The sequence below is a fragment of the Chinchilla lanigera genome, unplaced genomic scaffold, assembly GCF_000276665.1.
Source record: "Chinchilla lanigera isolate Chin_1 unplaced genomic scaffold, ChiLan1.0 scaffold00093, whole genome shotgun sequence".
NCBI classification, from domain to species: Eukaryota; Metazoa; Chordata; class Mammalia; order Rodentia; family Chinchillidae; genus Chinchilla; species Chinchilla lanigera.
This window is the reverse complement of record NW_004955494.1, coordinates 3201146-3214276: the sequence shown is the minus strand read 5'-3', so window position 1 is coordinate 3214276 and position 13131 is coordinate 3201146. Positions and strand designations below refer to the sequence as shown.

Genomic DNA, 13131 nt, shown 5'->3' with positions numbered 1-13131 from the left:
ACGGGCCCTCTTCTCTTCCCCTCCCTCCCTCCCCTGCACATCACGCCGCACTGCCCCTCGGTGGTCTGCGGCCCTGAGCTTTCCCGGGCCAGCAGAGAGCAGAGAGAAAGGTAGAGGAAGGTCACACCAGAAAGAGAAAGGGCCGCGGCAGGGGAGAGGGATGGTAGAGTGGAGAAGCGGCCACGGCGCAGGATGAAATCTGCGCCAGGCCTGTCAGCAGCCCAGCACTGCTCCAGCGCAGGGGAGAGCGGCCCAGCAGAACTTCCTAGGTAAATGCGCCCTTGCAGTTTGAATGAACATGTTCTTTCTATTGAAACGTGCCAAGACGGAGTTTCAGGGCTCAAACAGTGTAGCTATGGGAGAGGAGCTTGGGCAACTGCCTGCCGCGCCCAGGCTCCTTGCACGGGGAAGGGCGATTGCGGGACCAGGCTGGGCGATGCTCCCTGCAGCTCCCGCATCTGAGACCCAGAGTTTTCTTTCCTGCTTGCACTCGGCTCTGCCTGGCACGTAGTAGGGATCATGCAAGCAGCTGTTGGCTGAACTTGCCGTGAATAGGACTTTTCAGCCCGAGGGAGATCGCTCCAGCAGTGGGTCTGCCCGTAGGGGCGTCAGGACTGCTCTTTAAGGCCTGCTTGGAGGAAAGAAAGTCACAGAAAGGAAAGACAAGGCTGGAAGGGCTTAGGCTTTTCTCACACTGCATGGCACGGAGGAAGGCGTGAGGCGCCGCTGTGCCCAGCAGCCCACACCCTGGGAACCGTGTGGCAAGTTTGTCTGGATCCAGGAAGGGCATGGTTTGTTTTCTTTTCTTTTTCTCTTTTTTTTTTTTTAGGCAGGGTCTTTTGTAGCTCAGGCTGGCCTTGAACTCACTGTATAGCCCAGGCTGGCCTCCCTTATAGCAATCCTCCTGCCTCAGCCTCCCGAGTACTGGGATTATAGGTGTGTGCCACCACGCCCAGCTAGAAAGCACCATTTTGAAACCTCAGTCTTGCTCTATGAAGGGTGCCCTATGAAAGCTTTCTCTCTCTCCCTCTGTCTCCGTCTCTGTCTCTCTCTCTTTCTCTCCCTCTCCCACGTGCATACACACCACACCCCTACCCTGAGACTCACTGGCTGTGGAATCAAGCTGAAAATGTAAAAGCTGTTGCACTGAGTGACTTACTAAGAGGTGAGAGGTTATTAAAGATCCAATTACCAGGATTGCCTAGAGCTTTTCCTTTTATAAACTCTACAGCTATTTGTTTCAAATAATGAGTTGATCTGAGAAAAACCTCCCAACCACAAATCCAGGGCTGCCCGTGTGAAGACAGAGCTATATGGTTACTAAAAAAACTTGCTTTCAAGCCAGCTGAACTCTGCATTCATTCCATCAAGCAGATGTGTGTTTGCGCAGGGAAAATACCGCACAGATGTTAAAAGGTAAATATTTTTCTAAGCCCTAGCCGATGGGTGGATTAGACACCTACATCTATCAGGGCGCGTATTTTTCTTGGATATAACCATAAACCAGCGCTGCTTCCGTCCTGCATGGGCAGTGCTGGGATTGCCTCTGTGATACAGTGTGAATAAAAGCAACCCATCTACACTAACGTCCCGCTCCAGCACACCCCCTGGGGAGCAGCCCCTTCCTCTGGCCTTGTTAGCAAGAGGTTAAGACAGATTTCTCTAAGACTCCTCTGGCCCTTTGGCAGCCGAGGTAGGAGGAAAGATGCCAGCTACAGCTCTGCCCCTGGAAAATATGTAGAGATGGTCGTGGTTGCATCTATCCCAACCCAGCAAAGCTATAACAAAGCCTCCGGGAACAGAGCTGTATCACATGTTATGCCCCAAGAGGTTTCAAATGGACCAATCCACTATAATCCCAGCACTTGAAAGGCTGCGGCAGGAGGATCATCAGCCTGGCCCACACGGTGAGTTCAAGGCCAGCCTGAACTATATAAGGAGACCCTGTCTCAAAGAAAGAAAGAAAAAAGGGCCAACTGAGAGATCCAGGGACATGCTAGGGTCTTAGGGGAGCGTCCAGGAGCCAGGGAACAGCGGACGCCCCCTTCCCCTGTGCCATCCTGTGCTGATGAGCAGGGCCAGGGCGGGGCGCGGTCTCCGACCCTCGCTGACCCTTTGCGGTTTTCCTTGGCTGTCACAGTCCAAGCAGGCCGGGCGGAAGGGAGGCCTTAACTCCTTGGGCTTCGGGCGTGTGACGGTCACAGCCTCAGCCATGAGCCCTTGTAGGCGCTCAGCAGACACTTTCCAAGCCCTCAAAGCCAGGACGTGGCAGAGCGGCAGAGGCCTCCTGAGCCGCCCTGCTTCTCTAAACTGCGCTCTGTTGTCATCAAACCCAACCCAGCCTTCCTCAAAGTGCATCCACTGCTCTGCCTTTTGACTTGCGTAGTTACTGGCTGCATATTTACTATGTGCTCAGCACAATGCCAGGCACGGGTGGGAGGAAGGGGCGAGGGTCCTGCTCAAGGGATACTTCTTATCTCAGGATTCAGAAGAGCAGCACACATGAAATGACAACAGTCTAAAAAGATAGACTTGCCAGGCGTGGTGGCGCACACCTGAATATCCCAGTACTCAAGAGGCTGAGGCAGGAGAGTCACTGTAAGCTTGAGGCCAATCCAGACTGTATAGCAAGATCCTGTCTCAAGGAAAAAAAAAAAAACTAAACTAAAAAGATGCAGTTAGATGCCAGTGTGTGTGGCATAAATTATTCATGCAGTAGAAATTCAGGAGCCAACGAATTGAAAAAATGCTGCAACTAGTACTTTGAAATTATAATATTTCCCTGTTGGAGGTTCTGAGATGCTTTTGCTGTTTTAATCCCATAAGCTTCAGAAAAGAGCAACATCTTGGTTGCCGATCATCACATTAGAGGGCATTTCAAAGAAGGCAGGTGCCAGGGATACACTGCTAATGCTCAAGCAGTATGCCAACATCCCTATAGTTAGAATTAGGGGCCATAAAGGATAAGGACTATGCAAATGACTAATAAGAAAGGTAAGGGGAATGGCTAGCTCCAGCCACTTATACGGGGCTGGGGATTACTGAGAAAGCAGAAGACTCAGTGGGAAGACGATGCTAAGTCTGGGGACCTTGAGGACAAGCTTCACAGAGCCAGGGCCCTCCCACCCCAGGTTCCATTGAGCCCCGCTGCAGGAGAGAACATAGGCTGCCCACAGCACCCTGAATCGTGTGCAGGAGCGCACAGGCTCCAATTTGGGTCTATATGGTGTTTTCTTGTTCTTTGTTGGTAGAAAAACAACCAACACAGCGAATATATAGAAAGTCAAACCTGAACACCCCCTGGCTTCCCACCTCCCCCAGCCCCTGGGAATGGGTGAAGGTAGATGTCGCTAAACATTTCCCTCACGTGGACACACGCACATAATTGTACTTGTTGCACTCTCAGTGGTTTCACAGAAATGAAATCCCTCTGTGCATGCTGCTCTTTTATTTTCCTTAACGAAGCAACACCACAGCCTTCCAGATCAGCCCAAACAGAATGGCCTCATCCTGAAGGGACAAAAGAAGTGGTATGTGTACACATTGGAGTATGACTCAGCCATAAAAAAGGAATGAAATCAGCTGGGCACGGTGGCACATGCCTATAAGTCCTGCTTCCTGGGAGGCTGAGGCAGGAGGGTTATGAGTTCAAATCTAACCCAGGCAATTTAGCAACTTAGGGACACCTTGTCTCGAAATAAAAAATGAAAAGGATTGGAAATATAGCTTGGTGCAAAGGCCCAAGGCTCAACCTCCAGTACTGGAAGAAAGGAAGGAAGGAAGGAAGGAAGGAAGGAAGGAAGGAAGGAAGGAAGGAAGGAAGGAAGGGGAGAAAGAAGGGAAGAAGGAAGGGAAGAAAGTGTGGTGGTAGACACTGAAAGCACTGAGGAAGGCTGAGGCAGGAGGATCGCAAGTTTGAGTCTCACCTTTGAGCAACTTAAGAAAGACCCTGGAAAGAGCCAGGGCATCACACAGGCCGGGTGAAAGCTCACCACTGATCCACGCTCGCGGCCCTTTAGACTACTTTTCCTGAGCACTGCAGTCTGTACCTCACTGCCCCAGAGCTGTGAAGGTAGCGCCACACAGAGGGCTGCTGGGTTGCTTCCAGGTCCTGGCCATCCCAGATAACGCAGTGACAGCCATGCCCATCAGGCGCTCCTACAGGCTGTACCCGCCTGTCTTCTTCCTCTGTCCCCCAAGAAGCCTGGCTCTGGGACACCAGGACCCAACCACGTGTTGTTCCCTCTTGTCCTCAGCGGCGCAGAGACTTCCTGCAGATGGTGCTGGACGCCCGGCACTCCCCCAGCTGCGTGGGTGTGGACAGCTTCGACCTGGTCCGAGACGCGCTGTCCTCTGCAGCGCGCACCACAGACCCCTCGCCCCCGCGCCAGCCCCGGGCCCTGTGCCGGCCGCTCACGGTGGATGAGATCGTGGGCCAGGCCTTCCTGTTCCTCATCGCCGGCCACGAGATCGTCACCAACACTCTCTCCTTCGCCACCTACCTGCTGGCCACCAACCCGCACTGCCAGGAGCGGCTTCTGAGAGAGGTGGACCTTTTCCAGAAGAGGCAGGTGAGCATGCGCGCCTAGGGGGACGCTCCTCCCTAACACCCTGCTTCAACCCCGCGGAGGTCTGCCATGCGAAGGGCTGCCGCCCGCCTGCTCCGCGTCTCTGGGCTACCAAGTAAATGCAGTGTTCACAAAAACAGAGGGGGAAAGACAAGTGGCGCACGTACCGCCACCGCGCAGGACAGCCCAGGAAGACCGGGGTGAGCCGCAGAGTTGGGAAGGAGGTGAGGCTGCCCCGCCGGGGACTGCGGCGGCTACGCGGGAGGAGGAGGAGGGAGGCAGAGCAGAGGACCCCGGGGAAGGGGCAGGGACACAAGGACAGGCCGAGCTGGGCAAGTGTGAAGACGGCAGCGCGGGGAGGAGGTCACGGTGCAGGAAGGTAGACCGGGTGGCGCCGACGCAGTTCTGGGAATTCTGGGAGCTCCCTCTGGGGGCTCAGGGCGACTCACGCGGGGGCTGAGCTGAGCTCCTTTCCTGCGCCCATGCTGTTTCTGGATGCCTGATGCATCAAATTGCTTGGACCTATAAATTGTTACTGTTTTTTAAAAAGCTGTGCTTTAGAAGGCTGTGGTGGCTCAGGCCTTCATTGCCAGTACTTTGGGAGGCTGAGGCAGGAGGATCACAATCTCAAGTCCAGACTAAGCAGCTTAATAACCTAGTAAGCGCGAGAGGCAAAAAAGGAAAAGGAAAAGAATCTGTGCTTTACCAGGCAAGCCCCCATGGTGCGATCCCATCACCTGCTGCTGTTGTTACTACCACATGCATAATTTTGGAAGGGGGCTTGTTCTGGTACTGGAATCACTAGGAAAAAACTTTGATGCATGAACTGAAAACCATTTCCCAGAAAATGCCGCTTCTTTATCCTGCTAGGGAAGTAGAGGCAAGCTTGGCGCTGTTCTCCATAAATGCTTAAACGTTTGAAAGCTGCATAGCTGTGTCACCGACTGCCTCGGCTCCCGGCTCCATGCGAGCTGGAGGTCAGCTCGGAGTTCTGTGTTGTTATGACAACTGTCAGGCTGGGTCTCTCCGGCCCGCTGCTCCCCGATTGATCTTCGGAGTCTCGATGCGAGAGTTTGTATTTATCCTTATTACTGCTCAAGTCAGTCAAAATAATTTTGAATCTTGATTTCCCCATCTGTCATATTAGCAGGTCCTCCAGCTTTGTGTCACCGAGACGCACCAGGCGTGACTCCCCTTTCATCCAAGTCACTGATTAAAATGTGGAACAGAACAGGGCTTCCCTCAGATTGACATTGATCCATTAATCAATATTCTTCAGGCATGGAGCCTCTACAAGGCATGAATCCCAATAATCCTACGTCCTATCTTATCCTGTGTCACATGTTATTCTTTAACATTTGCTCTAAACTGGGGAGAGGGGATGGAAGGACCCGGATGATCCGCACACGTCACTGCTGCGGGTGGGAAAGGGCGGTGGAAGGCGTATCCGTTAGGGTTCACCTCATCACATGTACCAAAACCCCGACTCAAATCGATTTCAGCAAAACTAAAATGAAACAGATTCATAAATTTGCTTCTGTGAGTACAAATTATTGCACAACTCAGGAATAGATGTGGCTTCAGGCAGATCTTTATTCAGGCCTCAGAGCTGTGCTCGGATTGGGTTCCTCTGCTCCCAGCCCCTGTCTGCTCCTCCTGTGCAGCCTGTTCTCAATCTCACTGTCCTCTGAATGCCTGGGCGGTCTGTGACTACCCACTTCCTTGCTCCTCGCCACGGAATGAGAAGATCTGTGGCCTCCAATTCCCAGCAAGGGTCATGAAGATCACTCTGATTGGAACATAAGATAGCTACCCATTCAGAAGCCAACTGTCATGCTCTGGGGGCACCTATGGACCCAGCCTGGGATCAAGCACACACAAAGCGAACCACCAAGGACCTGGGAGGGAGACTTCCTGAAGGAAGCATACAGTGGGTGCCAGGAAGGTGCACAGGGACATGAAGCCCCTGGATGTGACTAAATCAGAAGGCAGATTAAAGTAAAGATCACCAAGCTGGGCATGGTGGCACACGCCTATAATCCCAGCACTCAGGAGGCTGAGGCAGGAGGATTGCTGTGAGTTTGAGACAGCCTGGGCTACATAAGCAAGCTCAAGACCAGCTTATACTACATAGCAAGATCCTGCCAGAAAGAAAGAAAGAAAGAAAGAAAGAAAGAAAGAAAGAAAGAAAGAAAGAAAAGAAAGAGAGAAAAAGAAAGAAAGAAAGAAAGAAAGAAAGAGAAGAAAGAAAGAAGAAAGAAAGAAAGAAAGAAAAGAAAGAAAGAAAGAAAGAAAGAAAGAAAGAAAGAAAGAAAGAAAGAAAGAAAGAAAGAAAGGAAGGAAAGAAGATCGCCAAAGCATCTAACAAGTGCCTGGCAGATATGGTGGCAGCTAGGAGAGTAGAGGCTGGCAAAAGCTCCAAGAGGTAGCAGCCATGACTTTGACCATGAGGGTATCTGGTAGCCAATTGAGAAACAAGTTATAGCCATTAAACAACATCTCCCAGGGCTGGGGATTTAGCTCAGTGGTGTGAGTGCCTGCCTGGCAAGTGCAAGGTCCTGAGTTCGATTCTTGGTACCAAAAACAAACAAACCAACCAACCCATCTCCCTCAAGTCCAGAACATGGCGTCACTTAGAGAGCTGCTCCCAGGAGGTGCCGCCTGGTTCCACACGTGGTCATGTCTGAGTGTGCTGATGTCCTCGCACACACAGCCCCTTTCCTCCGGTGAGACTGACCTAGCTCTGACCTCAAGGGGGGGGGGGGTGACACTGTCATACTGTGGCTTCCTTCAGCCTCCCAGCCTAGGACGGCAGCTTCTCCCCCGAGGGGCCCACGTCCCAAGTTCGCAGGCACTGAGGACACCCCATGAGCAAATAAACCAATTGCAGCAAGAAAAGGCTTTTAAACTTTAATGCACACAAAGCCATCTGAGAAGACAGTTGAAATGCAGGTTCCCGGGCCCCGCCTTCAGAGCTGGGGCCCAGGAACCTGCATTTCAACAAAGATCTCCCGTGACTGTGAAGCAGGAGGTCCCTGCCCAGGGCCCAGGGCCCTCCTCCAAGAGCCCAGTGCTCTGCCCCATCCATGCTCACCCCGCTCGTTCTCTCTCCTGGGAACATTTTGCTGGTCTTCGACAAACAGGAATACTGAGTTGTCCTTTTACAAACATAAATTTGATAGTCACCATAGCACTGTTTCATATAGCGTCACTCACAGCACCCACTCAGTGAGTGTTTGTAGGTTTTCTTTTCTTTCACTCTTCTTTTATTTATTTATTTATTTACTTCTTTTTTTTCTTTTTTCTTTTTTTTACTATAATCAAAGCTCTGTTCATCTGGACCATCTGTCAGGAGATGGAAATGCAGATTAGATGTTCACACATTCAATATTTTCCTGCAAATATTCCTGAAAATTTGCATGGGAAGTATGACTTGTTATAATTTTCCTGCTGGTTTCCATTCAACAAATATTTCTTGAGTGCCAGTTAATGCTGGCTTCGGGGTTCCAAATCCTCCCTACACACACTGCTGACCTGGTGTAGCTGTTCTGTGACATCCTGGAAAACATCCTCCAAGCCTGTCCTTTTTTTTTTTTTTTTTTTGGTCTTTTTGAGACAGGGTCTTGCTATGCAGTTCAAGCTGGTCTTCAACTCACCGTAACCCAGGCTGGCCTCGAACTCACAACAGTCCCCCTGCCTCAGCCTCCCAAGTGCTAGAATTACAGGTGGGCACCACCATGATCAGCTTAGCCTGTCCTTGTGTTTGTCAGTGAGGTCACTGCGTAGGACCTCCAGAGCTTCTTCTGCCTGAGCCATTTCCTCCTAGAGCAGTGCCCTTTGGACATCTGGTTAGGGCCACGTCCTGCCCCAGAGAGAGAATGGATATGTGCCCTGTATCCGTTAGGACTCCTTCTGCAGGCAGTGCAGAAATCGAGACCTAGCTTGGCTCATGGGCTTACTGACTTTCCACAACTGGCAGCTCTGGAGGGTCAGACCACCTTCAGGAACAGCTTGACTCAAAACTCCAGTCCTGTCCGCCAGCTGCTCACTCCCTTCTCTTGGCCCCGCGATCCCTGGGATGCACCGTCATTCCCAGGCAGGGTCTCCAGGTCAGCCTGGGATAGCTGCCGAACCAGGATTTTGAGCAGGGTAAACTAAGTGAGGTCCAAATATGAAGCCTTTTGGGTTTCTCCCTATTTATTTCCTTTAAACGTGCTCTGAGAAGTCGCCTGCCCTTCCCTTGGTACCTCGGCTAGATCTCAAGGATTCCTCCGGGCATTAATTAAAAATGGACCAGTCTGGTCCAGATCCAGCTCAGCGCTCCTCCATCTCAACCGATCACCTCCCAAGGAAGGGCCCCTGCTCCAAACACCATCGACATGGGAATTGGGGGATCAGGTTTCCAACATCTGAGATCTGGGGGACACGTTCAGACCTTTCACACACTTCCTGGGTGAAGTCACCCTGGTGTCCTCATCACACTGAGAGGAACTGCAGTCATTACATTCAGTGGTGGAGGAGAAGGGAAAGATTTATACCATTTATAAAGTCAAAAACATATACCAATTTTCTGATAAAGCCTCTGCTATTTGGCTACTTCATTATATTTAAAATACATATAATTCCAATTATAATTCTGAAAAGGGTAGGAGAAGAGAAAAACAACTTCTTTCCACTTAAATTGTTTTTGCTACAGCTTTAGCACTTGATATTGAAATTATTGACTTCTGATCTGGCTAAACCGTTCTCTTTTCTTCTCTTTGGTGCCGGACTTTGCCAGCCAAAATTTATGACCCATTTTCCTTCTGCTTAATTGTTGATATAAATCTGCTGTGCAGAACCCAGTTGTAAATTTATCACAGACTGAATTGGACTGATATACAGCCTCTTTTTAGGATAATTTGAACAGTTATGCCTTAGAAGGAGGGCCAGCTTCTTAGAACTTCTCTTGAAGAGCGATGATAAATATCTAATTAAATATAACTTACTCTTCTTTTTTCTCTTAAGGGTAAAGGAACATTTGTGCCAGTTATTTTTCTGATTAGGTCATGCTGCTAAAGTGAGCAAGGTCGGGATTTGTTCCTTCAAGCGGCCAGAGAATCTCAAAGCAAAAAAAAAAAAACAAACAAACAAACAAAAAAAAACATACTTCATGGCTCCAAAAAGAAAATTATATATAGCCATGTACCCTCAACCAGCTATTTCATAAATATACATCCTTTGTCACAGGGATGGGGGCTAGAAAATGTGTGAATAGCTTAACACATTCATCTTCACTATGGAAAAAAGTGTCTGCCTATTGGGATCACGGCCAGGGGCAGCCTCCACACAGGAAATAGGGCGCCACAGAATTTAGATGGAGCGAACAGCCGGAAGTGGGATCTCCCCATTGAGAAGGTTTCCTCCCCTTTGCCTGGGTCGGCTAGGGTCCCGGGAGTGGGCTCCATGGTTCCGCATGAGTCCGGTACCCAGCCACACTGGCTTGGGGGTCTTCTCAGTCGTTCCCTTTCCTACAGATCTCATAAGAGCACTGGGTTAAGACGAACAACTTCAGCCCCAACAATAAAACCAAGAACTAGGCAGTAGCAGTGTGGGAACAGGCCACAGGCTGCGGCACCAGCCACGAGCTGGAGGGCTCCGACTCCCACCTGCTCAGCAGCCACCTGCGCTCCTGGGAAAGCTGCAGATTCCTTTGGGTAGTTCTGGGTAAGGGTCTGTATTCCTAAAGCTCCAGGCTATGCTGGGTGCTACAGGACCACAGCCCACACTGCCCGGAGCCAGGTTATGCACCATAGTAGGGCCGCTTTCTTAGCTCCAATGCTTGCAACTATCATTGATTGATTAATTGCAGCAATAGGAACTGAACTCAGGGCCTTTGCACTGCGTTACAACCCCAGCATTTTTAAATGTATTATTATTATTTTTAAACTTTTGAGACAGAGCCTCTCTAAGTTGCTAAGTTCCCTAGGCTGGGGTCAAACTTTTCGTCCTCCTGCGTCAGCCTCCCAAACTTCTGGGATCACAGGTGTGTACCACCACACCTGGCAGGAAGTATTTATTCCCATGATAATGAAGGTCCTGATATTCTACAATGCTTTACCTTTTTCTAATAAGTCTTAAAGGTTTCAAGATTATCCAATAATTATGATGCCACTCACATTGAGTGGGGGATAAAGGGATGCAGGAATTACTCAACTCTAATACCCTTTAGAAGTCTATTTATTAATTCTTCTAAATTAATCCTAAAATCTTCTTGCTTCCTTAAATAATTTTCTCCATGGCAAGGAGCTAAGGCAAGCTTAGGAGTTGATTTAAAGTCCATTTTCAAAACAGATAAAAATGCCAGTTACTCGGGAGGCTGAGGTAGAAGGATCACAAGTTCAAGACCAGCCTGGGCAACTTAGCGAGACCCGCCTTAAAATAAGTAAAATTTAAGTCGGGCATGGTGGTACACCCCATGGTGGTGCAATCCTAGCACTGGGGAGGCTGAGGCAGGAGGATCATTGTGAGCTCAAGGCCAGCCGGAACTGCATAGAGAGACTCTGTCTCAAAAAGACAAAAATTTTTTTAAAAAGTACAATTTAACTCAGTGAGAGATCACTTAGCTAGCATGTGCCAGGTCCTGGGTGTAATCCAGAGCATCACGAAAAGAAAAGAAAAACAAAAAAACAGATGAAGATGGTAAAGATAGCAACCAGCACCTTCTTCCAAGACACTCGTGCAGACTGAGGACCTATCCCATCCAACATGCACCTGCCAGGCCGGTCCTTTTAGACAGGGGGCTCCGTCTGGCCTTAAGGTCCTCCCAGGGGCCCTTGGTGTGTCCAGTAGCTTTGGTTCCCTGGGAGAGGCCGTGCCAGTGCACTGCAGTCCAAGCCCTGATGCCGTTTCTCAGTCTGCACTGTTTTCACCTAAGGATCAGGAGCTGTGTGGAGAGAAGTCTTCAGAAATACATCCAGCCTGCCCACTTCCAGCCCTTCTTTGGAAGCCTCTGACCCAAGGATGAAGCCTCCCAACAAAGCATCTCAGGGCAGAGAAGTCTTCCCAGACTGCGGAGAGCAGGCCCCGGGGTGCGTGCCCAGAAAGCTACCTAGTAAATGGTGATTTGTGGCCACTGCTGCCAAAGCCCCGGCTCCAAAGGAAGACAGGGTGCGGGCGCCTCTGTGCCCCATCAGTACAGCTCGTGCGTCCCTGAAGTAGAGTGACAGTCACCCTGGGCAGGTCACTGAGACCCTGCTCTTCATGGGGACAGCTGCAGGAAGGTTAGCTGTGGCTCTCAAGGGCCACCTGGGCTCCACTCAGGACCAAGCCCTTCCTCCACCACTACCCCCAGCTCTAAAATCCTCCACACTTCCTGGGGACCTCCACAGCCCACCCCACAGGGACCGGGGGAGACTGCCGCATCCTGCCTGTGACCTGCTCCTGGCACTGCCAGGCCACCTTCCGCTCTTTCCTTTCCTTATGCTTGTTCTCACCGGATTCCCCAGCGGAGAGCCCCCAAATCATCCCTGCTCCCCGTCTGACTCGCTGCCCACTCGGGAGCCCGGCTTGTCTCGGAAGCCTGCGACTGCACGCAGCAAAATAGCAGGCAGACGGCAGGTCACCGGGCCGCACGGCCTTGCAAGCGGTTTTCCTGGGCTGCTCGGCTCCTGGAGTGCGGCCCTGCGGCAGTGTCAGCCATGAAAGCGCCGCGATCCCCTCCCCCAGGAGTCCCTGCAGAGCAGAGCAGAGGTGAGCTCGAAAGGCTGTCCTCCTGGGAGCGGGCCACACCAGCCAGCAAGGATGGGGCACCTTCTGTGTAGCAGCTTAGGATATTTTAGATTCAGTAGCTGGGCCTCCAGCGGAACCAGGTTTTGCTAAGCAAATAAGCTGGTGGGGTCAGTTTGCAGCAATCTAGAAAATCGAGAATTCGCCATAAAACGGGCGCACGTTAACTCCACAGGTGCAGCCGGCCGTCCGCGTCAGCGCCGAGGTGGGACGGCTCATTTATTTAACTGCTGCGCACACAGTGGACTCACTACTTCAAAGAAGGGGTTTTATTCCCAGCAATTAGCTGTGGAGACAGAAGATAAACACACGCATACTTTTTCGGTTTTAACTTCCCTGAATGTTATAGACCAAAACCACTTTACCAAAAGGAATGGGGGGCTTCAAAATGGTATTATCGGGCGGGAATTTACAGATGCCTGGCCCCTCAAAAACCTCCTCCCTCAGCCCCTCACCGGAAGGAGGTCCTTCCTGGGTGACAATACACTGTCCAGTATCAACCCAGCACTGCTCCGGCAGGGGCGGGAGGGGGAAGCCCCGGCAACCCACAGGCCCCAGAGGCAGGAGCCATCGGCAGCTTGGTCTATCCCGGGCCGAGGACAGTGCCTGGTGCGTAGTGGCCATCGAGAAGCAGGCATTCAGAGAACAGGTTAATGAATGCAGGTCATCCTTTTTTGCTTGTTTTTTAACTTTTCTTTTTATTAGTCCGTGTTTGCAGTACCCAGTGATTACGTGGGGAGCTGGTGGCCATACAGACCCATCTTAATTCTTCTCCCCTCCCTTCCCCCCTCCCTCA

At 50.9% G+C, this 13131-nt stretch overlaps 1 protein-coding gene across 4 annotated transcripts in view; it reads left to right on the top strand.

The window, feature by feature from the left end:
* Positions 1 to 13131, top strand: part of Tbxas1 (thromboxane A synthase 1 (platelet)) — a 160943-nt gene that overhangs the window by 107698 nt on the left and 40114 nt on the right. For 3 of the 4 annotated variants that reach the window (XM_005405430.2, XM_005405431.2, XM_005405429.2), the window contains one exon: positions 4257 to 4571. In XM_005405430.2, the coding sequence (XP_005405487.1) occupies positions 4257 to 4571 (315 nt within the window). Of the gene's footprint in view, positions 1 to 4256; positions 4572 to 4708; positions 6645 to 13131 lie in introns of those variants that run through there. The other variant, XM_013505026.1, reaches the window with a different exon arrangement.